The sequence below is a fragment of the Heloderma suspectum genome, chromosome 12, assembly GCF_057233095.1.
Source record: "Heloderma suspectum isolate Gila_16-S chromosome 12, 16-S_ref, whole genome shotgun sequence".
NCBI lineage: Eukaryota > Metazoa > Chordata > Lepidosauria > Squamata > Helodermatidae > Heloderma > Heloderma suspectum.
In genome coordinates, this window is record NC_139469.1 from 15,006,608 (window position 1) to 15,032,445 (window position 25,838).

The window sequence follows — 25,838 nt, forward strand, 5'->3', positions numbered from 1 at the left end:
ACTGTTGCTGCCATCGTCAAATGTCAGATGCGGCAGGAACAGGTCTTCCTCTGTGCTGAGGCACACAGATCTGGGTGGAGCCTCAAGCACACAAGCAAAAGCTGGGAAATGGTGGGTGGAACAACTTGTTAGGGAGCAAACAGGGGGTTTCAACTCTGCCTTTACCTTGTAACTCCTTCATGGAAGGCTTAACCGACACACCAGTCCAGAAGCAAGACAAGAACTTCATTGACCACTGCCACACCCACCAACAAGAACAGAATAGCTACAGAAAACTCCCAATTCCTCCCAAATACAGCTGAGTCCAGTGCCATCTAGAGACTAAACTATATAATGACACTATCCACACAAACAGTAATCTCTCCACAACATGGTATTTTATTTTATTTTTAAATGAGTGTTTCTCTCCCAACCAGCTTCCAACACCAGAAGAAGCCTAGGTTTATGGCTGGGAGGCATGCAGCACATTTGCTGTGGAGAACTGGCAGGCACAAGAACAGTTGTGCACACACAGACACACACATTATGCCCTACACCACCTCATCTGCTTTCACATTTGCAGTTTATATGCTGATTCTGCTGTTCTAGTAGTTTTAATATATTATTATTATTATTATTATTATTATTATTATTATTGCCTCTGAGGTAAAATGTGAGTTATTAAATGCTTGTAATAAATAATAATAGCCCTCACCAGGATACCTTCCTCCAGCGATGGCAAACAAAAATTATGCGTGCTCTGTGATACTTCTGTACTACCCAAAGCCTTCAGTCAATGCATAATTTGTAAAACACGACAGGGCAGGCTCAAACCTTCCTGGAAGCTGTGCCCTCAGTAGATAACATTACAAATAAATAATATACAATAAATATCACTGTGCTTTTGGGGGAGAGCAAGGATGCGTTCTAGGAGGCTGTAGAGTGGCAACGAGAGGGGAAGCAGGACCATTCTATCCTGCTAAAAGAACACTTTGCTTTTTCCTCTTCCCTACCCATTCTTTTTTCCTTGCGTGTTGTGTCTATTTAGACTGCAAGCCTGCAGGCAGGGCCTGTCTTATTTAACTGATTATTTGTAAGCCAACAAAAAGGAGCCTTTTTTTAGTCTGAGGAGCAAAATAAAAATACTTGAAATGAATGAATGAATACATCAGACAATAAATCAATAAGTAAAATACAAACTACAAAAAAAGTGCTCACGGCTGCTTTTGCAGCCACTTGCAAAAGTCAAAGCTACACACACTTTTGACTGAAGATATGAGGAAAATGAAATGTGTTGAGAGCCAAATGGCACCTTTGGATATATCACACGATATAGCCTTCCTGGGATGTATCACTTCAGAATACAGGCCAGGACTGAACATAAGAGCCTTGCTGGAACAGACCAAAGGCCTATCCAAGCCTGTTTTCCACAGTGGCCAACCAGATGCTTCTGGGAAGCTCACAAACAGGACACGGGAAATAGTAGGGATGGCAGAGAATTCCGCCATGGATTCCAGTGAGGCCGAATTCTTTAGAATCCAGCCCCCCGGAATCTGTGGTGGAACAGCCCCCCCGCCCCCCCGCAGAATCCCCCCGGGACAGCACTTACCTGGGGCGGATGCGGCGGATTCGGCGGCGGCAGTTCCGCCAGCAGTGGCGGCGGCAGCGGCGGCTCTGGCGGCTGGTCTCCTGGCTGGCCGTGGCCGGGCTGCTGCCGCCACCATTGCCATCCTTGCAGCCATGATAGGCTACATAAGAATTTACGTAGCCTAACATGGCTGGGGGAAAAACAAAACACCAGCGTACGCAAATGGCGGCGGCTACGGCGGCCGCCATTTGCATTCCCTATTTTTTCCGATTCATCTTACGTAAATATTTACATAAGATAAAACGGCGGAAAAAAGAGGAACGCAAATAGCGTAGTGGACGCTATTTGCGTTCCTTTATTTTTCGCCGTTCTAGCCTACGTAAATATTTACGTAAGATAAATCGGCGAAAAATAGGGAACGCAAATGGTGGCTGCCATAGCTGCCGCCATTTGCATACGCTGGGGTTTGTTTGTTTGTTTTGCCCAGCTGTGATAGGCTACGTAAAGACATATGTAGCCTATCACAGCTGCCTGGCTGGATGCAAATGGCGGCCGCTACGGTGGCCGCCATTTGTGTCCACACAGCCAGTCCACGGCCGGAAATCCAGCTGCAGATGGCCCTGGCCGGCTGCTCCGTGGAACTGCCGCAGAGCACAGCCGGCCGTCGAGGGTTCTGGGGGGGAGGACCGGATCGCCTCCCCTCCCCGTTGAGGATTCCGGGGGGAGGGACGGAGTGCCTCCCCCCCCCACGAACAGAATCCGCGAAAAGGTTAAGTGACTTTCGTACATCCCTAGGAAATAGCCTCTCTTGCTTTTGTTCCTCAGCACCAAATATTCAGAGGGACATTGCCTCTGACCCTGGAGGCAGTATATAGCCATCATCACTAGTAGCCACATCCTCCATGAATCTGTCTAATCCCCCTAAACTGGTGGCCATCACCACATCTTGTAGCATTTTTTTTAGAAAGCCTTCCTTGTAGAAAGCTAGCATGTCAGGGGAAGAGTTGTAACATAGCTTTTTCCCTGATGTGCTACTCTTCTGTGTGCAGGGAGTTTGTATGCTGGGGGAGTGTCAATTACGCAATTTCCCTGCCGGTACCAGGAAGGGTGTACAATGGGTGAACATGCCATGCAGCACTGACACGTTCGTTTCACCAGTCGTTTTTCATAAGAACCAGAGGAGGTCTTAAATGCCAGACGGCAGGACTCGCATGGGCCAGGAGTTTAAGCACTTACTCTGAGGAGAGGTAGCTCTCTCTTTATTGGGGGACTTCGCACCGTGTCGAGAGACTTTGTCCTCTTTTTTGCCATCTTTGGCTTTTCCCTTCTGTGGAAATGAGGAAAAGGTAAATTGCATAAATTGGAGGTGGGTAAGAACATTTGGTATTTTAAATGTGGCATTACAATGAAGATCAAACATGGAGTGAAAATATATAACCAGAGAAGGAAGTGATGAGAACAGGGAAACTCCCCAAGGCCCTGCCTTAAGAATGCGGTTCAAGTCATTCTGAATATAACGTTGCCACTCCAGAGAAAAATGTGGAAATACCCTACATTTCACATTTATCCATGACAAAGTCATGTTTGAAAGACAGCCTTTGCACACCCCTGTGTGCAGCTGGGGAGTGGGGGGTGGGGGGATGGAAGCATTGGTGTTTGGGAATCCAAATCTAGATTAGGGATGTATGAGAGATTCATTTCAGTTCGGATTTTTTATCAGGATTTTACCTAGTTCGCAACTTCTGGACCAAATACAAACTTGGATGCAATCTACAGTCAAAGTCTGTTCTTTTCCGAGCTTGCAATGTGATTCGCAGACCAAAAAGCATGCGTTCAACAGCATGCGTACATCTGAAAAATGTGCATGACCAAAAATTTGAAAAATGCCCACAACTACACTTTAATCAATGGGAGAAGAATATGTACATTTCAAAAATGCACACAATTGATGCATACATTTGGAAAAATACACATGAAAATACGCACAGATTTTCAAGCGAAAAGAAGAAAAAAAGCTCACAATCAGATACGACTCAAGTCGGTATGAGCTTTGAGATGGAATTTGGAGGACTTTGGCGAGCTCAACTTTTGCTGTTTTGCAGATCCCTAATCTAGATATCCCAAGTGTTTGGGCCAAACACTTTAGTCACTTCACTTAATCACGGAGGACAACTTATAAGTAAGTAAGTAGCAGCAGCAGCAACAGCAACAACATAATAGAGATATCAGTGGCAGCAAATGATGGGAACTTCAATTACGTCGAAGGCCTTCTGAAATAAGAAAGTATTTACCATCTCTCAGAAAGCAAAAGGGGAGAAAAAAGGCAGACCTTTTGGAGAACAGAGTTCCCGAGCCTGGGAGCCATGACTGAAAAGGCTCTCCAACAAGTAAATAACTACTTCAGAGGGCAAGAGACCATGGTGCATGCTCATCGTTTTGCCTTTGACTATGCCCCTCGTCCACAGGTTTTACCAGAGAAAAGTAATACCATTGTTATGATTCATCGCTCCACTGACCTCAGACTTCTTTGTCTTACTAACTTCAACAAAATGCACAATCTTGCTTGCAGAGGACTTGGGGCTAAAATGGATAGAGGCGACATCTGTGGTTTCGTTGCTCGCTTCACCGCTGCTTGTGCTTCTGGTTTGAACGGACTGATAATTAAAACACACACACACACACAAGATAAGACTACAGTCCTGTACATGCTTACCTGGGAGTAAGCCCCATGAAACTCCACAGGACTTGCTTCCCAGTAGACATGCATAGGATAGCACTGTCAGTATGGCTGTGAAGGTGGAAAGCTGTAGTTGTTTTTAGGTGCTGTACGGAAAAAAAGATTCTTAAAGCTCCCCACCAAAAAAAACATCTAGACTCCTGCTAGAAGTATTCTGCCTTTCTGGCACACAGACACAGAGGTTCAGATCAAAGACATGGTTAATTTTATTCATTGGGCCTGAAAGGAATGATGAGCGCACAAGAAATACCGTGTGTAGAAAAGCTCCTTGCTTTCTGCCCTGCCCCCTTTGTCTTCAGCCCTGTCCACCCCTGGAACACAGCCCCTGAGAGCTTCTCTGAAACTCAATTCAGCTCTCGGGCTGGAAGAAGTACTCCACCTCTGCCTTACGATTAAGCACGCAAACATTTTTAGAGGCACTTGCATGCCCACAAATGTTCAGGGTGGGGCTTTCATGCCCATGCTCTCCCCCACCACAATTTACACACCCTTCCCCAACTGGGTGACCCCCAGATGTTTTGAACGTCAACTCCCATCAGCCCCAGCCACCATGGTGAATGGTCAGGAATGTTGGAAGTTGTGCTCCGAAACATCTGGAGGGCAACAGGTTGGAGAAAGCTGCTTTTAATCCTTGCATCTGTAGGCTGAACACTTTCCATAGGGCTACTACAGCCATATACCCTGTCAAAATCTGTCTTAAGAACATAAGAAGAGCCCTGCTGGATCAGACCAAGTGTCCATCTAGTCCAGCATTCTGTTCACACAGTGGCCAGCCAGCTGCCCACAGGAAACCCACAAGCACGACCTGAGTGCAACAGCACCCTCTCACCCATGTTCCCCAGCAACTGGTGTACATAGGCTCACTGTCTCTGGTACTGGAGGTAGCACATAGCCATCAAGACTAGTGGCCATGGATAGTCTTTTCCTCCAAGAATTTGTTCAACCCACTTTTAAAGCCGTCCAATTTGGTGGCCATCACTACATCCTGTGGTAGCGAGTTTCATAGTTTGACAATGTGCTGTGTGACAAAGTCCCGCCTTTGATCTGTCCTGAATCTCCCACCAACCAGCTTCATAGGAAGACCCCGGGTTCTCTGAAACCATCCTAGGTTTGCTTGACATTACTGGCTTCCCATTTTTAAAAAGTGCCAAGGGCAGGCAGCAAATCTAGTGAAGATGATGTATTTAATTCAGTTCCCACAGGAAGTAACAGAGTCAGAGTTTACCTCAGAGAACTGACCTGACCAGAGGACAATTCCTGAGGCACAGGAGAAACTCCAGTCCCGTCTGTGTAGTCATCTGTCCTGTAGGAACTCTCCGATCGACTGGCTTCTTCTGCTTGCTGTTTCAACATCTCATCGGTGACATATAGCAGGGCGCCGTCCAGAAGAGCTTCGAAAAATTCAAGGAAAACAAGCTGAAATAAAAGCAAAGCGAAACAGGAGACAGAACACAAGTTGTTAATCTCGAAGGCTCATTAGAGGGATACGTGTCAGGGCTACGCTGTAGGCAGCTGTCAGAGGGGAGCCAGGAGTCAAAAGGGGAGCCAGGAGTTGATACAGGGAGTAAGATCCAGGCGACCACGCCAGGAGTCAGAGTTGAAAAACACCCCTGTGCGGTGGAGGCTGTTGGCTCCAATGTCAGTGGGGTGGAGAATCCGCTCCAGATTTCAGTCAGAACCAGTCACAACTCTAAAGGAGCTATCCAAGGGGAGAAATGGTACCCACCAGAAATTGGAGTGTAACCATTGCCAGCTAGGCAATGAAACAGGTAGCAGTAAATAAAGAAAAAGGGCCAGTCTTGTGTGTGTGTGGGGGAAATTCCACCCACCAAGCCCCCACATTCAAGCAGAAACATTCTGCAAATAACTTTCAGCTCAGCTCTAAATCAGAATCATATTTGACTCCTCATGCTGATTAATTAATGAAAGTTTGCATTCTTAATCACTATTTCTTCTGGGGGCAGGAAAGTCCAGGCCCCAAGAACCCCACTGAACCTGGCTGGCTCTTTTTGTTGCACTTGCAGAAATCTACACCCACACTGATTTTCCTGCACTTTTCCTAAATACATACCTCATGCTCTAAGTTGGTGTCCTCTCCATCACGGACACATGGGCTATCTTTTGCCAGAATGTTCACAATTTTGGTAGCTGTCAATTGTTTGCTTATGAGCCGTAAATCCTGGAGATGGAGGGTGGGGAAAAAGCATGGTTAGCATCATCCACGTTTCTCTTTCCCCATTTGAAACACGCAAGATGTGGACTCTCATGGTTCGGACAAGGAAAGGAAGGAGGGTTAGGCTGCATGGCACTTGTTTTAGGACTCAGACAGGTACTTGGGTGGCGCTTCCGATTCCCAGTAGCACCGTCTCCCCCAGGGCCAGAGGCTTCATCCCATGCTTTCACAGCTCCCCTTCATTTCAATGAAGCTTGTGGAGAAGAGCGTCCCCGATTTGTGCTCCATGGGTCAGATGTTTCCCACCCTGGTGCCTAAATAATGCCCCAGATCTGCCAGCGGAGGTTCAAGCTACACATTACCCAGAGTTCTGTAGGAGTTGGATTTGAATGGCTTTAAAAGAGGATTGGACAAATTCCTGGAGAAGGCTATCAATGGCTACTAGTCCTGATGGCCCTATGCCACCGCCAGTATCAGAGGCAGTATGCCTATGTACACCAGTTGCTGGGGAACATGGTCGGGAGGATGCCTTTGCACTCATGTCCTGCTTCTGGGTTTCTGACAGGCAGCTGGTTGGCCACTTTGTGAACAGAATGCTGACTAGATGGGCCCTTGGTCTGATCCAGCACAGCTCTTCTAATGTTCTATAGCTTCTTCCCAACATCTGGCAACTAGCAGTATGTTGCCTCTGGATATGTAAGTTCCATTTCAACTATCATATCCATTAAAACTGACTTGCAACAAAATGTTGCAATATCCTTGGCCCCTAACAGGAGTTTATGGTTCCTGCCAGCCCGTTGTGCCTTCCTCCAGGGAACTAGAAGGGACACAAGCAAGTGGAGCACCTTGGATAGCTCCTTTAGAGTTCTGACTGAAACCCAGAGTGGATTCACCACCCCATTGACATCGGAGCCACCAGCCTCCACCGGGCATACACGCCAGGATTGGCCAGTTCTGGTACTCTAGCGCAAGCAGGCATTGCTCCACAAGCATGATATCCTGCTGTTTGCATATTGTTATTTATTTTTGATGTTGTTAGGGTGCTGTTTTCCTTAATTGTATTTGGCTGTTTTAAGTTGCAACAAAGCCACCCTGGAAACAATCTGTTCTGAAGAAGGGTGGGCTAGAAATTCCTTTAACACAGAGAGAAATGAGAGGGGAAGCAGGGCCGTTCCTGCAGCCTCACTGAAAGACTACTTAATTTTCTCCTCTTCCCTCTCCATCCCCTTTTCCTTGTGTGTTGTGTCTTTTCAGATTGTAAGCCTGTAGGCAGGAATGGTCATGTTGTACTGATGTAAGCTGCTCTGGGAGACGTTTTGGCTAAGGCGTGGGACAAAAAATACTTTCAATAAACAACATTTTATTTAGCTACTGCAAGGAGTGCTTTTGGCCCATCCAAGTACGAATGAACAAGCGTGGGTGGCAACTAGACCCACAAATAATGCCCCACCTCCCAAGAGGACGATTACTTTCAGCATCCAGATGAAGTGCCTCATCTTCATAGTAGGTTCATGGGGAGCAACAGGGTTGGGTCTACAAAAAGCCCTGAATATCTCCCAACACTTGTCGATGTAGTTGATTGCATAGACAGTTTGTTGTCGGTCACTAAACAAGGTGCCTGTCGAGGTGAGTAGCACAAAAAGTCCAAAGTTTAAAAAAACAACACATTCAACCACCATCTGTGAAAATAACAGAGAAATCTGGGGAGCGTGGGAAACAACAAGAAAATGATAGCCTACCTTTTATTTGGCAAGCATTGGGACTGATGTTTTCCACCATCAGTTTGGAGAAGCACTTGAACAGACGGGGACTTGTATCACTGCAGTTAAAACAGGAATGCATGATAGCAGTTGCTACAGCAGTACGTGGGGAAAACAGGTCCATTGCATTTGTTTTTGGGCTGCGACATCAGTTAACTGGTTAGATCAGCCTTCCCCTACCTGGTGAACTCCAGATGTGCCAGATTACAACTCCTAGCACCCCCCAGCCCAACACATCTGGAGGGCAGCAGGTAGGGGAAGGCTGAGTTAGATTAACCAAATTTTTAAAGGTCTTTTGATCATAAACCTCTGACAAACTGAAAGTCATTCTGGAAGACTTAATATAATAGTGGAAGGCAGAGGCTAATAAGCTGGACACATCATCTTAATAAGCATGAAATACAGATAAATGTGGGAACACAGTTTTTATTTGTTTGTATTGCTTATCTTTATTTATTTATTTATTTATTTAATTTCTATGCCGCCCAATAGCCGAAGCTCTCTGGGCGGTTCACAAAAATTAAAACCAAACACACAATAAAACAATTTAAAATATATTGTTTTATATTATGTTTATTATGTTATAATAAACATAATATAAAAGGACTATATTGTAAAGGACTATATTGTAAAGTTTACTATATTGTAAACTTTATTATGTTTGCTGTTGTTAATGATATTGTATTATTCATGATATGGCAATAAAAGTTTTTTTTTATCTTTTGATCGGCTAGAAAGATGCCCGTTCATCAGGCAGCAGATAGATAGAGGATGGATGGATGGATGGATGGCAGGCATTTTTTAAAAATACAAAGTACTTACAAAGTTAAAAGTACTTACAAAGAACTGCAGGTGGCACGTGGCACCTTAGAAGAGGCACTCTCACCTTCCCTCTCACATGGGTAGGAATGCCTCTTCCAAAACGATGCCTGCTGTACCACACGCTCATTCCTCATCTCTGCTTTTTTGCTCCAGAATTATTATTTTTACTTGAGTGACAACGTAATTTATTAATTACATTGAAAAGACTCATATGATTAAGCAGGTGACAGCCCGGATTCATTTAGATCAGGGGTAGGTGACTTGGTGCCCTCTATATGTTTTGACTACAACTCCCATCAGCTCCAGCCAGCAAGGGCAATTTTCAAGGATTGTGGGAGTTTTGGACTACCACTAGTGGACTACCACTAGATGGTAGTCCAAACCATCTAGAGGGCAATGGGTTGCCTAACCCTGATTTGGATCAATATCATAATCCATATCAATAGCAAGCAAAATACCCATCCTGAATCTCCCTGTCAATCACTCTAGCTATGGTGAAATTTGAACTAGCACCTTCCCAACAAACACCCTTAGGCTACAATCCTATAACCATTTACCTGAGAGTAAGCTTGGTAGAACTCAATGGGACTTACTTCCAAGTAGATATGTTTAAAAGGTAAAGGTAAAGGTGTCCCCAACCAGTCGTGTCCGACTCTAGGGTGCGGTGCTCATCCCCGTTTCTAAGCCGAAGAGCCAGCGCTGTCCAAAGACAGTTCCGTGGTCATGTGGCCGGCATGACTGAACACCGAGGTGCACGGAACGCTGTTACCTTTCCCGCCGAGGCGGTACCTATTTATCTACTTGCAATTTCTTGCTTTTGAACTGCTAGGTTGGCAGAAGCTGGGACTGAAGACGGGAGCTCACTCCATCACGCAGCACTCGGGTCGCGAACTGCTGACCTGCTGACCTTCCAGTCTGCAGTTCAGCGTCTTAACCACTAAGCCACGCTGCTATCCTACACCAGTTCATTAGCTGGTCAAGCTACTTACTTAAACTCCTTATGATAGATATGGAATGACAAATAAATAAGGTATGTCAAAAACATTCTAAGTAGCAACGTCTCGTATGGCGAATGAATCTCTTCAAGTAATGTTTTATCTGCAAAATAAACACACAGACACGCACATAGGAGTCAAAGTGGGTAACCAAGCAGTTCATCAGAATTGCCTTGACCTACACACCGAAGGCAATTATAACCCTACTATTCAATCTGTCTGTGTCTTGTCATTGTAGTTTGTAAACCTGGCAGGGCCTGTCTCTCTTTCTTACTGATGTGAGCTGCCCTGGAAGACAACAATTGTCTGAAAAATTGGATAAATTGCTGTAAGCCGCCTTGGAGGGCTTCTGCCCTGAAAGGATCCCAAAAATATTTTAAATAAATAAATAAGCAGCAATCAATCAATCAATTAAAGGTTCTCTCTAGGGTGAGATGCATCTGTCAGTTTTGCTTTCTCCCACATCTGAATTCCTTTAATTTCACATTCTTTCCATTCTGTTTATGAAGAAGCTTGCAAACTTTAGTAAGTTATTTTTAAACAACCAAAGAAACAAAACTCACACCCATCTGCACCGGCCAAATTCAATAGCTACAGTTATTCCTAGCATGGAGAGGACCATATTTTATCTCCCTGTCATGTGGCTCTCAAAGATGAGAAGGATAGAAGAAAAAAAGAGGTGGTCACCCTAATTCAGCACCACAAAAAAAATCAAGTGTGAGAGAAAGTAAACTGACAGATTTCTCCATCTGGGCAAGAGGACTTGTGGCTCTTATACGTCTGGCTTTGAATCCCTGTGAATTCAACCATGGTAGTGCATGGAGTGGATGGAGCAATTCCAGTTCCAGTTCCCCATTCCAAAGGTCTGTTTACAATATAGTCCTCAAATAAAGGAGATATCAAATATTAAACTGGTAAGATCACATCAATCTTTTCATTAGACAATGTTTTAATTTGCAGGCTAAAAGACAGGAAATGAGGCAGCATGTATCATGCCCTGGAACTGTAGGTGCATGGACAGAAGAGTTTGGTGGGCAAACATAGAAATTTGTAAAGAGTATGGCATGTCCGCTTGGCAAATAAAGCACTACAGGTTCTGGGTAGCCACCACTGAGTTGTAGGAATCCAGGACACCAATTGTTGAAACAACCAAAAAAGGAGAAAGACATTGAAAATCTCATCTATTTTTGGACCAGAAATATTCTCCCCAAGGGGAGGGGCACCGTTCCTGGAGGTACTGCAATACCAGGTCAATGCATGGAGTGGATGGAGCAAGCTCCTATTCCATCTCCCAGTTCCAAAAATCCATTTAATATATAGTCCTCAAATAGAGGACATATCAGATATTAAACTGATAAGAACAGATACTACACTTGATCTTAGCCAAAAGGCCGAGAAGCGATAACTGAGCATGTTCTGAAGCCGGAAGACACCTCCTCCAATGGAGTCTGATGTTTCTGAGAGCAGCAGTAAGTTGCAAACATGCCCAGTGCACAGCCTGGGCAGCCTGACTTGCAAGCCCTGTGAATATACTCCAAAAAATGATTCCTTCCTCCATCTATGAGAACAGCCTTCTTCTGGGACAATTTAATTTCAGATTTCATGCATTCTCTCAACCTTGTCAATTTCATGAGTTTCCGCTTCTTCCATTGGTGTTGTATTTGCATGAGCCCACCCACTGCCTGTTTCCGTGTTGCTCTACGCTTCTGTTGACCCCTTTGGGGGTTTAATAATTTGCCGACTTTTCAACTGGCTTTCTCCAGCTGTGCCTTTCACGTCAACTGGATCTGCCTGGATCAGTGCTTTCCATGATACAACTGACTGAGGCAGTTCAACCAGTTGAATATTCACAGCTTCAAGGACCACTTGAAAAGGTGGGAACCCAAGTACGTGGGGAAGAGAACACCTCTGGTGCACAAATAAATAAGATTCCACAGTACCAGCCTTCCCCAACCTGGTGTTCTGCAGATGTTTTGGACTACAATTCCCAGTATTCCCAATCATTGTCCATGCTGGTTGGGGCTGATGGGAGCTGAAGTAAGGAATGGCTATGCTATACTTATCTCTCCTGTCTGTAATTCATTTATATCTTTGCCTTCTCGAGAGTTTTCCATCATCTTAGTGATCTCACTTTTTCTTACTTTCTACAACAGGATTGCAAAGAGTAGAAAACCCCATGGTTCTATCTCACTGCTCTAAAAACAGGACAGAAAGTTATTCCTGTTAATCAGCCAAGTTCAAAGACAGACAGACAGACAAGAGAAAATTTGCATCAACATGCCTCAAGGACTGATTGGATTATGCCAGAATTAAGTGGTGGGTCGAGTAGTAATAGATATGAAAAACATGCATATCCATAAAGAAAAAAAAAAAGGAAACCTTGTCCATCCTAAGAAAAATTTTAATGAACAGTGCAATCCTATGCATGCCTACTCAGAAATAAATTCCACTGATTTCAGTGGGGCTTACTCCCAGGTAAGTGGGTATAGGGTTAATTGGAATAGGTTCTACTAGGTGTTGTGCAGGTTTCGTTTTGGCTTCTAATTTTTTTTTAACCTAGTACACCACCTAAAATTGATCTCCAGCTTTGCTAATATAAAAAACATGATGGGCTTGTGGTTGGTCTGAATGACCTTTCAAGTGCTCCTTATAACTCACTCACTCATTGGGAAAGCTCAGGCAATCCCTGGAGAGAGAGAGAGAAAAAAAAACTGTCTCGGCCTGATCTGCCCAGAGCTATCTGAATGAAAGATAATGAAGAGTCTTGTAGCACCTTAAAGTCTAACACATTTATTCTGGCATATGCTTACGTGGACTGCATCGAACGGACTGCATGTTGCCCACCTTTGCCCTAGAGAAATCTGATGGGGAGCAGGAATCTGTTTGGGGTATTAATGCTGTGAACACATACCTTAAACTCAGCCTGTATATATGTGTAAATCAGGGGTGAGCAATACATGGTCTGCAGTCCACATGTGGCCTTTCCTGGCCATTTTTTACAGCCCCCCACTGCCCCCACCGCTGCTGCACTGCCAAATTTGCCACTGAAAAAATAGCCCCTTTTTTCCTGCCACCAGCGCAAACCGCACTGTTCATCTTTCAAAAGCAGGCTATGTTTCTTCCCTGCCACTGCTGTGCCACCAAATTTTGGCAAAATGATGGGAGTTGTAGTCCAGCACATCTCAAGGGCACCAGGTTGGGGAAGGCTGCTCTGGGAGAAGGGAGGGAACGTTGGGAGTTCATCACCACCTCTGCTATTACAAAGAAATCGCCTCGGTTGCTCAGCTGCTGCAGAACAGAAGAGAGCTGAGTGATAGTCCAGTTCCCATCCAAAATGGGCCACCACCCATGAGATATACGTGTTGGGTGGTTTGCAGGAGAGGATGAGTGATTGCTAGCAGTAGCAAGCAGCATCACCAGATGGGGATGCTGATTACCATTTGTTGATCAAGTCTGTATTAGGGATGTCAGAGAATTTCGCCACGAATCTCGGGGAGGCCGAATGCCAGCGCATTCGGCCCCCCGAAATCGGTGGCGAAACGGTCTGCCCCCCCGCCCCCCCTCCGGGACGGGACTTACCTTGGGCGAATCTTCCTGGCGGCGGCGGCTCTGGCAGCGGTGCGGCGGCGGCGGCTGCGGCGGCCGGTCTTCCGACCGGCTGCCGCCGCTGCAATTTCCAGTAAAAAAAAAACCAAACAAACGTGATAGGCTACGTAAAGATTTACGTAGCCTATCACGGCTAGATTTTTAAAAAATACTGTGATAGGCTACGTAAATGTTTATGTAGCCTATCATGGCTGAGTAAAAAAAAAACCGCGTGTACACAAATGGATTTGCGTTCCTTATTTTGGCACATCTAGTCTACGTAAACATTTACGTAGACTACGGCGAAAATAAGGGGAACGCAAATAGCGTAGACGCTACACTATTTGCGTTCCCCTTATTTTCGCCGTAGTCTACGTAAATGTTTACATAGACTAGACGTGCCAAAATAAGGAACGCAAATGGCGGCGCCCATGGGCGCCGCCATTTGCGTACGCACGGGTTTTTTTTTTACTCAGCCGTGATAGGCTACGTAAACATTTACCTAGCCTATCACGGCTGACTGCAGGGACGCAAACAGCAGCGGCTACGGCCGCCACCATTTGCGGACCCGGCCGGCCAGGATTCAGGGGGGGAGGGACAGAGCGCCTCCCCCCAGGCCAGAATTTCGGCGGGAGGGACAGAGCGCCTCCCCCCCACCTCGAATCACATTTCGTTAAAAGGTAAGTGACTTTCGTACATCCCTAGTCCGTGTGTTTTGAAACTGACCAGACTTTGTGATAAACCAGGACCCCATGGCTCACAGGCAACAGCAGGCTGAGATTCAGTGAAAAAGAAAAGAAACACTTCCACACTCCTTCCCTCTCTGCCCCCTTGGATCAGCAATTCATTAAATTTAGTAAAAGTGGCTTTAAAAATGAGTTTGTCTGTGTACATTTTTAAAAATGGGAACGCTAAAGTACCCATGCCTTAAGAAGTGTCTCAAAGGCAGCTCATAAACCAGTCGGTGAGTCCCCAAATCCTCAGCTCCTTATTCTGTTAATTACGAGCTATTTCTAGAAGTTATAAATGTACATAAACATAGAGATATAAAGGCCTGGGGGGAAAATCCAGAAAAAATGGGGGAAGGGGGACAGAAAATTAGGGGGGAAATGTTTTCTCCCATTTTTTCCAGGGATTTTAAAAATCTTTGGTGGGAAATGATGTTGTGTTTTTTTTCATTTTAAAAAAATCTGTTTTTCCAGTTTTTTCCTGACCTTCCACATCTCTACATAAACATTCCCATCTAAAACCCACAATTCTGTCAAAGTATGTGAATTTAAGCCAATTTAGACTCATTAACTGTAACTTCAACAGAAGCCTTTGCAGAGTTGTAAATTAGCTTATTTAGCCATGTTGATGGGCTGCCACCCTGACACTACTATAAAAATATTAACTCGACAGTCTATATCAGGGGTGCAAACCGTTCAGGATCCTATCCATATCGGCAAGTGTAAGCTTGCAATGGTGGAATCTGCAGTCCTTTAAGAACCGCCAGAACTGAAGCTTCGTCATCAGGAAAGTGTTGTCAAGAGAATGGTCGTATCCTAAGCTGCTGTAAAAAGTGTAGATTCTCCTCAGTTCTGAGATATGTCTCAGTACAGCAAACTCTGTCTGGAAGAAAAAAGACAGAAGGAGACTTTTAACTCTTTCTCTACTTTAGCAGCTTTATTGTATTCTTCCTCATCCCCCTTCTCTTCACTGGCAGGCGAGAGAATCAAACCCAGCAATGAATAGGCAATTGTATACCTGTTTGATTTCTTCTTCCCTGTCTTTTTCTGGAAATATAGCCAACAAGGTCGATATATCTATTTCAATGTTTGATCCCAACACAGACGAACCTCCGGCGCCATCGACAAGTTTGATATTCTCTACACAATGAAAAAAGAAAGAAATCAAACTGCATCGTTCTTTATTAGAACAAACAAAAACAGCGGTAAAGGCAATGGAGGTTTCTGCAAGACCTAGTAGAGGGCATCTGAAGTCAGATCCAAATGAATTGATGAGGGTGTAGAGGCGAGGAGTATCAAATTTGCAGATGACACAAACCTAGGAGGGATAGTTAATACCCTTCCTCCAAGGAGCTTAGGGAAATGTATACTATACCTCCGCTCACCTATTTTATCCTCACAACAGTCCTGTGAGGTAGATCAGGCTGAGAGATTCTCACTCACTGAGCTTTTTATGGTTGAAGGAGATCTGAATTCAGGTCTCCCCCATCGCACTGGCCTCTCCTTTGTTAAAAATGTTGTGTCTGGCTTGCCAATACTCACCGTTTGTTGCCATGTACAAATTAGGAATGTGCGTAATAAGCATTTCTTTAAAAACCACTGATCAGTATCTGATGAGCATCACCTAATCCCTTCCTCCAGCCACACTTCAAGCTGCTCACCGGTGCCAAAGGGGCTCTTCGTGCAAATGCCACTCAGATCTTGCGTATTCATGATATCAACTTGAAAAGTTGGATATTCTGCTATATGGTCATATACGAATTCACCTTCATACACACGTCCATTCTTGAATACAAGCTTACCCTGAAGAATAATCAAATTTGTGTCCACCATTACAACCTGTTTTTGCCTCCACAAACTACTTACATGTCACCAACATGGCATAATTCTACTCTGGATTCCATTTGTTAGTTGCACTGGAGTGTGACAGAAGGCTAGGAGTGTGGGAGAGAATGCTGGAAAGTGGGAAAAGACCAGTTGTATAGTGGTAATTTTTCACATGCAGCCACTCATCATGACAGTTCCCATGACCACACCCACAAAGAGAGTCCAAAAATTCGGGCAGCTGTCTTGATCCATGTCAACAAACCAGTTCTAGCCCTTTTCATCTCCACCAGGAGCAGGTCTTTTGTAAAGACAATGGGTCTTAATTACCTATTCAAAACCAAGCCACCCCAAAATACCTTGCATTAGAACAGGGAACAACATGTTTCCAGCAACTGTGAGGGTTGCAGCCAAACTCAGAGGGAAAAGGGAATTCAAGGGGGTGGGGTGCAGATGACATCAGCTTCTCTGCTAATCAAGAAGTCTCAGTGCTGTGAACCCTGGCTCCACTAGCTATAGATACATAGACAGATGCATTGATGGATATCAGCAGTGGCCTGGGAATGATTCCGCTTGTATTCAGTGAGTGCATAATTATATATGGCACTTATTATAATTAATAGGGCACTATCTATGTATAATCTCTCTCACACGCACTATATAAGTACATCGAGCAGGCTGAAGGTTCTTGCTATGCTTCTGAGCTTTCCTGACACCACTCTCCAGAGCTTACCATGCCATGCTTTTTATTGTAAACCCACTCCCCGTCATACATTGCTCCGCTGGCAAAGAAGAACTTTCCGCTTCCATGGCGATCCCCGTAGACAAAGTCTCCCACATATTCGTTCCTTAGGGGATACTGTGACCCAGGTATTCTCTTCAGATACCAGGTGTGGGTACCGTACCCATGCTGAAAAAGGCAAACCCGTTATCAGAAGAGCCTCTCCATGACTGCACGAGCATCTGGTGAACAGCATCAAGCTGCATGGCGTGATTATTATCTGGCTCATTGTAAAACTTTGACTTAAAGATGGCTTTGGCTCAAATAATTGCTGTCTTGCTTTCCAGTGTTTTAAAATGTTTTAGTTTTAAAACTGTTTTTACACTTGTTAAAGTTTGTTTCTTTTTACGCTTAAATGTTTTTACATTGTTGCACCTTTTAACTGTAAGTCACCTTGGGGGCCCTATTTGGGGGGAATTTATAAATTTTGAAATAATAAAATCATCGTTAACGACATCCCAAGATGCCTTTGTTTAATCAGAAAATAATTTAGAATGTGTCAGTCTGGGATATTTTTGTTTTCTGTGAAATTCCACTAATGAAAGAGACCAGTTCTCCTTAATCCATCATAATAGGCTTCATACTGGAGAGCCAGTGACCAGTTCAGACGACACACCACGGCTCATCATGGGTTATTCAACCCACGATGAGCTGCAGCACCCCCGCTTGGGGGCTGTCATGCCGTGCGAACCCTCACATAATCCATACTCGCTAGCATCACATGACACAACAACCCCTGCGCATCTTGCATATTCAAAATGGCAGCCGCACACACCCCACAGCTTCACCATGGGTTAAATAACCCATGGTGAGGCTGTTGTGTCGTGCAAACAGCCCTAGTGTGGTATAGTGGTTAGAGTGTTGGACTGCGACTCGGGAGACCTGGTCCACACTCAGCCATGAAGCTCACTGGGTGACTGACTCTCGGCCTAACCTAGCTCACAGACTTGTTGTGAGGATACAATGGTGAGGAGGAGGATCATGCACGCCACCCTGGGCGCCTTGGAGACATAAATGAGACATAAATGTAACAAATCAATAAATATTTAGTCCGCCTCTCATGGTTCACTCATCTTCCACCTCCTCTCCTTAACTTCTCTTTCAGCACTTTGGACCAGAGTGAGGAAGGGGCTGGCTGCTGATGGGCACCATGGGGAAAGTTTCCTTTGAGGCCAAATGAAGCATGCTCTGAATAACTTGGCCCGAGCCAATCACTGAGGTGCTTTAGTGAGGCTGTGAGGGGAAGAAAAGTGGGAGGCCATGAAAAACGTCTTTCCACGATGGGCCAAGAGTTAGCTCCAACACACCACCAAGGCTACTGCCCAGGAGCATAGCGCTACATGCACACATAACGTCGGCTTGCCATGTCTCCTCCTCCATCAATTTGCCTAATCCCCCTTATAAGGCGACTTAGTCCAATGGCCATCACCCCAGCATCTTGTGGCAGTGAATCCCATACATAGGCTGCTTGTGGATTTTGCCCGTTTACACACTGGTGGTGTTTTTCAGTATTGTTTGTTGTGGGGGGCAGGTGGGATGGGCCATAGCTCAGTGGCAGAGCACATGTTTTGCATGCAGAAGGCCCCACGTTCAATCCCTGGCATCTCCAGGTAGGGCAAAGGAAAATTCCTGCCTTAAAACTCTAGGGAGCATTGCTGCCAGTAGCCACAGGTGATCAGAAATTCCATGCAGGCGAGTGAGGGGTGGCGGAGGAAGACATCTCTGACTTTGCACTGCCAGTTCATTTGGTTTTCATGCTAACCACGGCGTGGAGGAAGGGAAGACCCTTCCTCTGTGACCAGCACAGAAACCAACCAGCCTGGCAGAGGAGGGACAGATCCACTCTCAACAGAAGGCTAAAAAAAAAGTAGCCTGCATTTCCATGCTGGTGGCAGAGGAGGGGACTTCCCTTCCTCTGCACCTAGCATGGAAATGCAGACCACTCGTCTCTTAGCAGACTAGTCTTTGTAGGCTAGTAACTTCTGAGGGCTTATTTGCAAGGCTGTTTTCAAGTTTACACCAACTGATCAAGTACAATTCCCCTCCCTCACAAACCTATTCACCAAACGAGAATAGCGGTACAGCCCCTGCTGTGCATGCAGAAGGTCCTAAGTTCAACCCCCGGCATATCCAGGTAGGGTAGGGGAAATTCCTGCCTTGAAACCCTGGTGAGCTGTTGCTGCCAGTCAGTGTCCATAATACTGATCTAGATGGACTGATAGTCTGACTCAGTACAAGGCAGCTTCCTATGTTTATTTTCAGGACGTTAATCTTGTCTGTAAGCCATCTGCAAAGGTGGGAGAGGTGGAGTGGTGAAGGTGGCTGAAATAAATATGGCTCATGTAAAAGATCTGCAAAATCCAAGCACTTCATCTGGTGAAGCTCCTACCTGTATGCCGTTAACCCACTTCCCGGTATATTCCTGATTAGTCGTCAGCCATCTCATTCGCCCTTCTCCATGGCGCATGTCCCTCTCCCACTGGCCTTCATAGATATTTCCAGATTTATAACTATTAAGGAAATGAATGAACAAGGAAATTAAACTACGCAGAATGAACCTACCAGTACACTATGAACTTCATCTGAGACACTGTTCTGCGTGCCTACTCCAAGGGAGGTTCGGAGGATGGCAGAAATGGAGAGGCCCTTCTCGGTGGTTGCCCCCACAATTATGAAATGCTCTCCTTAGTAAGGTCCACCTGGCACCAACATTATCATCTTTTTGGCACTAAGTTAATACTTTCCTCTGCTCCCAGGCATTTGACAGCATATGATAAGATTTTTAAGGGATCCTAGGATTTTTTTGTGCAAAATTGTTATATACTTTTGTATGCAGATTGTTTTATATTATGTTATAATATTGTATATTTAGGGGTTTAATCTTTGATAACTGCCCAGAGAGCTTTTGCTATTGGGCAGTATAGAAACAGAATGAATGAATGCAGCTGTCATGTAAGAATTAACAATAAGAAGAGATATTGTTTTAAAATAGACCAGTGGTCTGCATGGCTGTTCTTTGTTAAGACAGAGGGGTGTCCAGTCCTAAACACATTGTTTAAAACATGCTATTAAAGCTACATGCGGGTTGGCCCACAGTTTCTGTAGCTTAACCTCCCTCACAGGGCTGTTATGAGGATAAAATGGGAAAAGCCACATACGTCACCTTGACTTCCTTGGAAGTAGGGTGCGATCAAAATACACATATAGAATAAAACCAGAGGTTCCTGCAACTACATGCTGAACCAGAAAGGTTCTAAAACTCACCATCTTATCCCCCATCCGCTTTTTACATTGTTTACAAAGTCGCCTTCATACCAGGAAGAACCCTCTTTGTTGTAGTAAATAGTGCCCTAAAACCCAAATCATATGAATATTTTAAAGAACCCATGCTTAAGCATCTGTAGTAGGCTTTTTACTGAAGCATCTAAATAATTAAGCACTATACAAACATTTTTAAAAACAACCACATCCCCTTCTTGCAGGCTTATGGTCTGAGGAGGTACACTTTAACAGCTTGATTTTATCAAATAATCCAGCATTATCTTCCTTACACTTAACATCCTATGGCAGAAGTGAGCAACTTGTGGTCCTCCAGATATTTTGGCCTGCAACTCTCATCAGCCCTAGCCACCATAGCCAATGGTGAGGGCTGATGGGAGTTGTAGGCCTAAACATCTGGAGGGCCACAAGTTGCCCACCCCTGTCCTATGGTTTGATTGTTTCACTCTAGATAACATATCCAATGTGGGCTTTAAGTTTGCATTACAAACCTAAATGAAGCAAGAGTTGTCGCTAAGCCCTATATGTGAAAATACCCTTTGGGATATTTTCAAAAGCAGCTTGTGACATGGTGGGATCAGGATAGGGTGGGGTTTAAGGTAGGGAAACACCTAAAATTCCACTGACTGTACACAAGACTTGAGTGAAACCAGAGCAGCTCTTTAGATTATGGCCCACCCTCCTTGAATTTTAGGATGGAACTACAGATTATGGGAGTGACAACAAAGGGATGCCACCAAAAATAAGACACACACACCACCATTCCTGTGACATATAACAACATGCATCAATATTGTGACCTCAACATACCTGACATTTTTCCACCTGTGCTGATCAATTATTTGGAACAGAGGTGGAGAAACATGCAATGTGTTATAATGTCAGGACACAGATTAAGCATTGCAACACATCGGGAGGGAGAACCAGACCTAAGGATGCCATTTTTTGCGCGATTCCCAAGTTACCTCTAACGTGTAGTTTGCCAGTAGAGAAAAGAGCAGGTCCGGCTTCTATGAGGAATATGTATGAATTTGATAGATGTGAACCTTTGGGGCAGGGTGGTGGTGGGAGAAATGGAAAAAGTTTGGGGGGAAGTTGTTTTTCACTAAGGATATTATTTCTCAATTTTTTCAACAGAAAAAAAGTCATTTCAGAGAACACTTTGTGAGGAAAACTTCTATGAAATATTTTCTTGTTTGGAATGAGGGAAATGCTTTTATTGACAAGGTTTTATTTACTGAAAACATGTAGTATGAAGACACTTACGTAAGAAAATCTACCTATTACGTAAGACAATCTAGCTACTGAAGAGTTCACTTGTTATAAAAGTTCAACTTTATTGAAATATGCAGCTAGTCCTCTGTATTGTTTCTGAAACTGTTTCTTTCTAAATACACTCCGTTTACTACAAAATCTGTGCTTTCTCTTTTCAGCTGCCACCACCCCCACTTCTCCAATGGCAAAAACTAAGATAAAGATCCCCTTCATGGATCGCTGCCTTGTTGTGGCGAAGGGGCTTGCGTAACTCAGTGAAGCCATAAGCTATGCCGTGCAGGGCCACCCAAGACGGACAGGTCATGGCAGAGAGTTCTGACAAAATGTGGTCCACTGGAGAAGGAAATGGAAACCCACTCCAGTATTCTTGCCAAGAAAACCCCATGGAACGTATCACAAGGCTAAAAGAGATGACGCCGGAAGTTAAGCCCCTCAGGTCGGAAGGTGTCCGATATACTACTGGGGAAGAGCAGAGGGTATTTCCAAGTAGCACCAGAAAGAGTGAAGCAGCTGGGCCAAAGCCGAAAGGACACTCAGCTGTGGATGTCTCTGGTGGTGAAAAGAAAATCCGATGCTGTAAAGAACAATACTGTTTAGGAACCTGGAATGTCAGATCAATGAATCAAGGTAAGCTAGAGGTGGTCAAACATGAGATGGCAAGATTGAACATCGACATCTTGGGAATCAGCGAACTAAAATGGACAGGCATGGGCGAATTTAATTCAGGTGACCATCATATCTACTACTGTGGGCAAGAATCCCTTAGAAGAAATGGAGTAGCACTCATAGTCAACAAAAGGGTGGGAAAAGCAGTACTGGGGTACAATCTTAAAAATGATCTCAGTACGAATCCAAGGCAAACCATTCAACATCACAGTAATTCAAGTCCAACCACTGATGCCGAAGAAGCTGAGGTTGATCGGTTCTATGAAGACCTACAACACCTTCTAGAACTAACACCAAACAAAGATGTCCTCTTCATCATAGGGGATTGGAATGCTAAAGTAGGATGTCAAGAAATCACCGGGATAACAGGCAGGCATGGCCCTGGTGTACAAAATGAGGCAGGACAAAAGCTAATAGAATTTTGCCAAGAGAACACACTGATCATAGCAAACACTCTTTTCCAACAGCACGAGAGGCGACTCTACACATGGACATCACCGGATGGTCAATATCGAAATCAGATTGATTATGTCCTTTGCAGCCAAAGATGGAGAAGCTCCATACAGTCAGTAAAAACAAGACCTGGAGCTGACTGTGGCTCACATCATGAGCTGCTTCTTGCAAAATTTCAGCTTAAATTGAAGAACGTAGGGAAAACCATTAAACCATTCCGTAATGACCTCAATCATATCCCTTATGAATATACAGTGGAGGTGAGGAATAGATTTAAGGGATTAGACCTGATAGACAGAGTGCCTGAGGAACTATGGACGGAGGTCCGTAACATTGTTCAGGAGGCAGCAACGAAATCCATCCCAAAGAAAAAGAAATGCAAGAAAGCCAAGTGGCTGTCTGATGAGGCTTTACAAGTAGCTGACGAAAGAAGGGAAGTGAAAAGCAAGGGAGAAAGGGGAAGATATATCCAACTGAATGCAGAGTTCCAGAGAATTGCAAGGAGAGACAAGAAGGCCTTCTTAAATGAACAATGCAAAGAAATCGAGGAAAACAACAGAATGGGAAACACTAGAGATCTCTTCAAGAAAATTGGAGATCTCAAGGGAACGTTTTGTGCAAAGACTGGCATGATAAAGGACAAAGAAGGCAGGGACCTAACAGAAGCAGATGAGATTAAGAAGAGGTGGCAAGAATACACAGAAGAACTATACAGAAAAGATCTGAATGTCTTTTGGGCCTTAGTGGGCCTTAGGAAGCATTAGTAACAACAAAGCTAGTGGAGATGACAGTATTCCAGCTGAGCTATTTAAAATCCTAAAAGATGATGCTGTTAAAGTGCTGCATTCAATATGCCAACAAATTTGGAACACTCAACAATGGCCGCAAGACTGGAAAAGGTCAGTTTACATTCCAATTCCAAAGAAGGGCAACGCCAAAGAGTGTTCAAACTACCGCACAATTGCGCTCATTTCACATGGCAGCAAGGTGATGCTCAAAATCCTACAAGCTAGGCTTCAGCAGTATGCGAACCGAGAACTACCGGAAGTACAAGCGGGGTTTCGAAGAGGCAGAGGAACTAGAGATCAAATCGCCAATGTTCGCTGGATCATGGAGAAAGCAAAAGAATTCCAGAAAAACGTCTATTTCTGCTTCATTGACTACGCTAAAGCCTTTGATTGTGTGGATCACAACAAAATGTGGCAAATTCTTAAAGTGATGGGAGTACCAGACCACCTTACCTGTCTCCTGAGAAACCTGTACCAGGGTCAAGAAGCAACAGTAAGAACCAGACATGGAACAACCGAGTGGTTCAAAATTGGGAAACGAGTACGACAAGGCTGCATATTGTCACCCTGCTTATTTAACTTATATGCAGAGTACATCATGAGAAACGCTGGGTTGGATGAATCACAGGTCGGAATTAAGATTGCTGGGAGAATTATCAACAACCTCCGATATGCAGACGATACCACCCTAATGGCAGAAAGCGAAGAGGACCTAAAGAGCCTCTTGTTGAGGGTGAAAGTGGAGAGTGCAAAAGCTGGTTTGAAACTCAACATTAAAAAAACGAAGATCATGGCATCTGGCCCCATCACTTCCTGGCATATAGAAGGGGAAGAAATGGAAGCAGTGACAGATTTTACTTTCTTGGGCTCCAAGATCACCGCAGATGGTGACTGTAGCCATGAAATTCAAAGACGCTTGCTCCTTGGGAGGAAAGCTATGGCAAACCTAGACAGCATAGTAAGAAGCAGAGACATCACCTTGCCGACAAAGGTCCGTCTAATCAAAGCTATGGTTTTCCCAGTAGTAATGTATGGCTGTGAGAGCTGGACTATAAGGAAGGCTGAGTGCCCAAGAATTGATGCTTTCGAACTGTGGTGCTGGAGAAGACTCTTACGAGTCCCCTGGACTGCAAGGAGGTCAAATCAGTCAATCCTAGAGGAAATAAACCCTGAGTGCTCACTGGAAGGAAAGATACTGAAGCTGAAGCTCCAATATTTTGGCCACCTAATGCGAAGAGAAAACTCTCTGGAAAAGACCCTGATGCTGGGAAAGACTGAAGGCAAAAGGAGAAGGAGACGACAGAGGATGAGATGGCTAGATAGCATCACCGATGCAATGAATATGAACTTGAGCACACTCCGGGAGAGAGCGCAGGACAGGAAGGCCTGGTGTGCTATGGTCCATGGGGTCATGAAGAGTCGGACACGACTGAACGACTGAACAACAACAAGATAAAGATCCTTAGGTAGCACAGAGTGCAGATGTTTGCATCTCTCTCTGTCTCTCTCTCTCTCCCTTGTATTGGGTATATTTGCACCAAAGGACCTCTTTAAACTTGGATCTGGCTCTGTTTATTTGCTTTGACTTTGAAAGTAAAAAATCTCAGAAAGAGTGGAAGGATGGCCGTTATCAGTCACCCACCCAACTCCAAATCCATTTCAGGCAACAAAGCACGTAAAGATCAGGCCTGGATTCCACAGCAGCTCTTGCCACAAAGGAGACCTTTTTGCCCAGATGCCAGTGATCCAGACGATGCTTCAGGTTTTAGTTACCTTGCCATGCCTCTTGCCTTCAACCCACTGGCCAATATACGAAACAGGATAGGTGCCACACTTGTACATGCCAAAGCCATGCCTGATCCCATTCTTCACTTCACCTTCGTAGATGCTGCCATCAGGCCAAGTGTAACTGCCATGATGCATCTGCAGGTTCTTCACAAAGTTTCCCTTGAGAGATGAATGCACAGAAGAAGAGATTCACAGCTAAAAGAAGAGACTTCTTGTTTCACCTGGAAATTATGTAGAAGTAAATTATATCTCTTTTTAATGGAACAGCATCTTGAAAATATTGTTGTGCAGTGCCTACTTTCCTGAGCGGTGAGAAGTTCCAGAGACAGCACTACAGGGTTTGGATTCCTTTGGAGACAGCACTTTGGAGAGTTATGGCACTCTTGTAACATTTGCTTTATTTACAAATAATCAAATGGAATAGAAGTGAAGGCAAACAGCAGGCACCCCTACAAGGTAGCAAATCTACTACTCTCATCAAACCCACAAAGCAATTCTAATCTTCACCTAACTCACAGGTGTGTGTGTGTGTGTGTGTGTGTGTGTGCCAAACTGCAGAACTAATGTTTAGGCTTGAATTATATTTTAAATTTAAAATGTTCTTATGTTTTATAGAT

The 25,838-nt window shown here is 44.6% G+C and overlaps 1 protein-coding gene and 1 non-coding gene across 3 annotated transcripts in view; both read right to left on the reverse strand.

The window, feature by feature from the left end:
• The window catches only part of LOC146336569 (radial spoke head 10 homolog B2-like), a 38,770-nt gene that overhangs the window by 5,400 nt on the left and 7,532 nt on the right, over positions 1-25,838 (reverse strand). Inside the window, exons 5-18 of one of the 2 annotated variants that reach the window (XM_084818474.1) lie at positions 25,207-25,380; positions 20,237-20,322; positions 19,362-19,482; positions 16,925-17,101; positions 16,029-16,170; positions 15,386-15,507; positions 15,061-15,250; positions 10,049-10,157; positions 8,217-8,296; positions 7,947-8,095; positions 6,376-6,483; positions 5,544-5,720; positions 4,084-4,221; positions 2,804-2,894 (exon numbers count right to left, since the gene is read on the reverse strand). In XM_084818474.1, the coding sequence (XP_084674600.1) occupies positions 2,804-2,894; positions 4,084-4,221; positions 5,544-5,720; positions 6,376-6,483; positions 7,947-8,095; positions 8,217-8,296; positions 10,049-10,157; positions 15,061-15,250; positions 15,386-15,507; positions 16,029-16,170; positions 16,925-17,101; positions 19,362-19,482; positions 20,237-20,322; positions 25,207-25,380 (1,864 nt within the window). The remainder of the gene's footprint in view (positions 1-2,803; positions 2,895-4,083; positions 4,222-5,543; positions 5,721-6,375; positions 6,484-7,946; positions 8,096-8,216; positions 8,297-10,048; positions 10,158-15,060; positions 15,251-15,385; positions 15,508-16,028; positions 16,171-16,924; positions 17,102-19,361; positions 19,483-20,236; positions 20,323-25,206; positions 25,381-25,838) is intronic. The other variant, XM_084818476.1, reaches the window with a different exon arrangement.
• LOC146336570 (U2 spliceosomal RNA) lies at positions 11,267-11,457 on the reverse strand. The gene has a single exon (XR_014785653.1). It is a non-coding gene; the product is annotated as a U2 spliceosomal RNA (small nuclear RNA).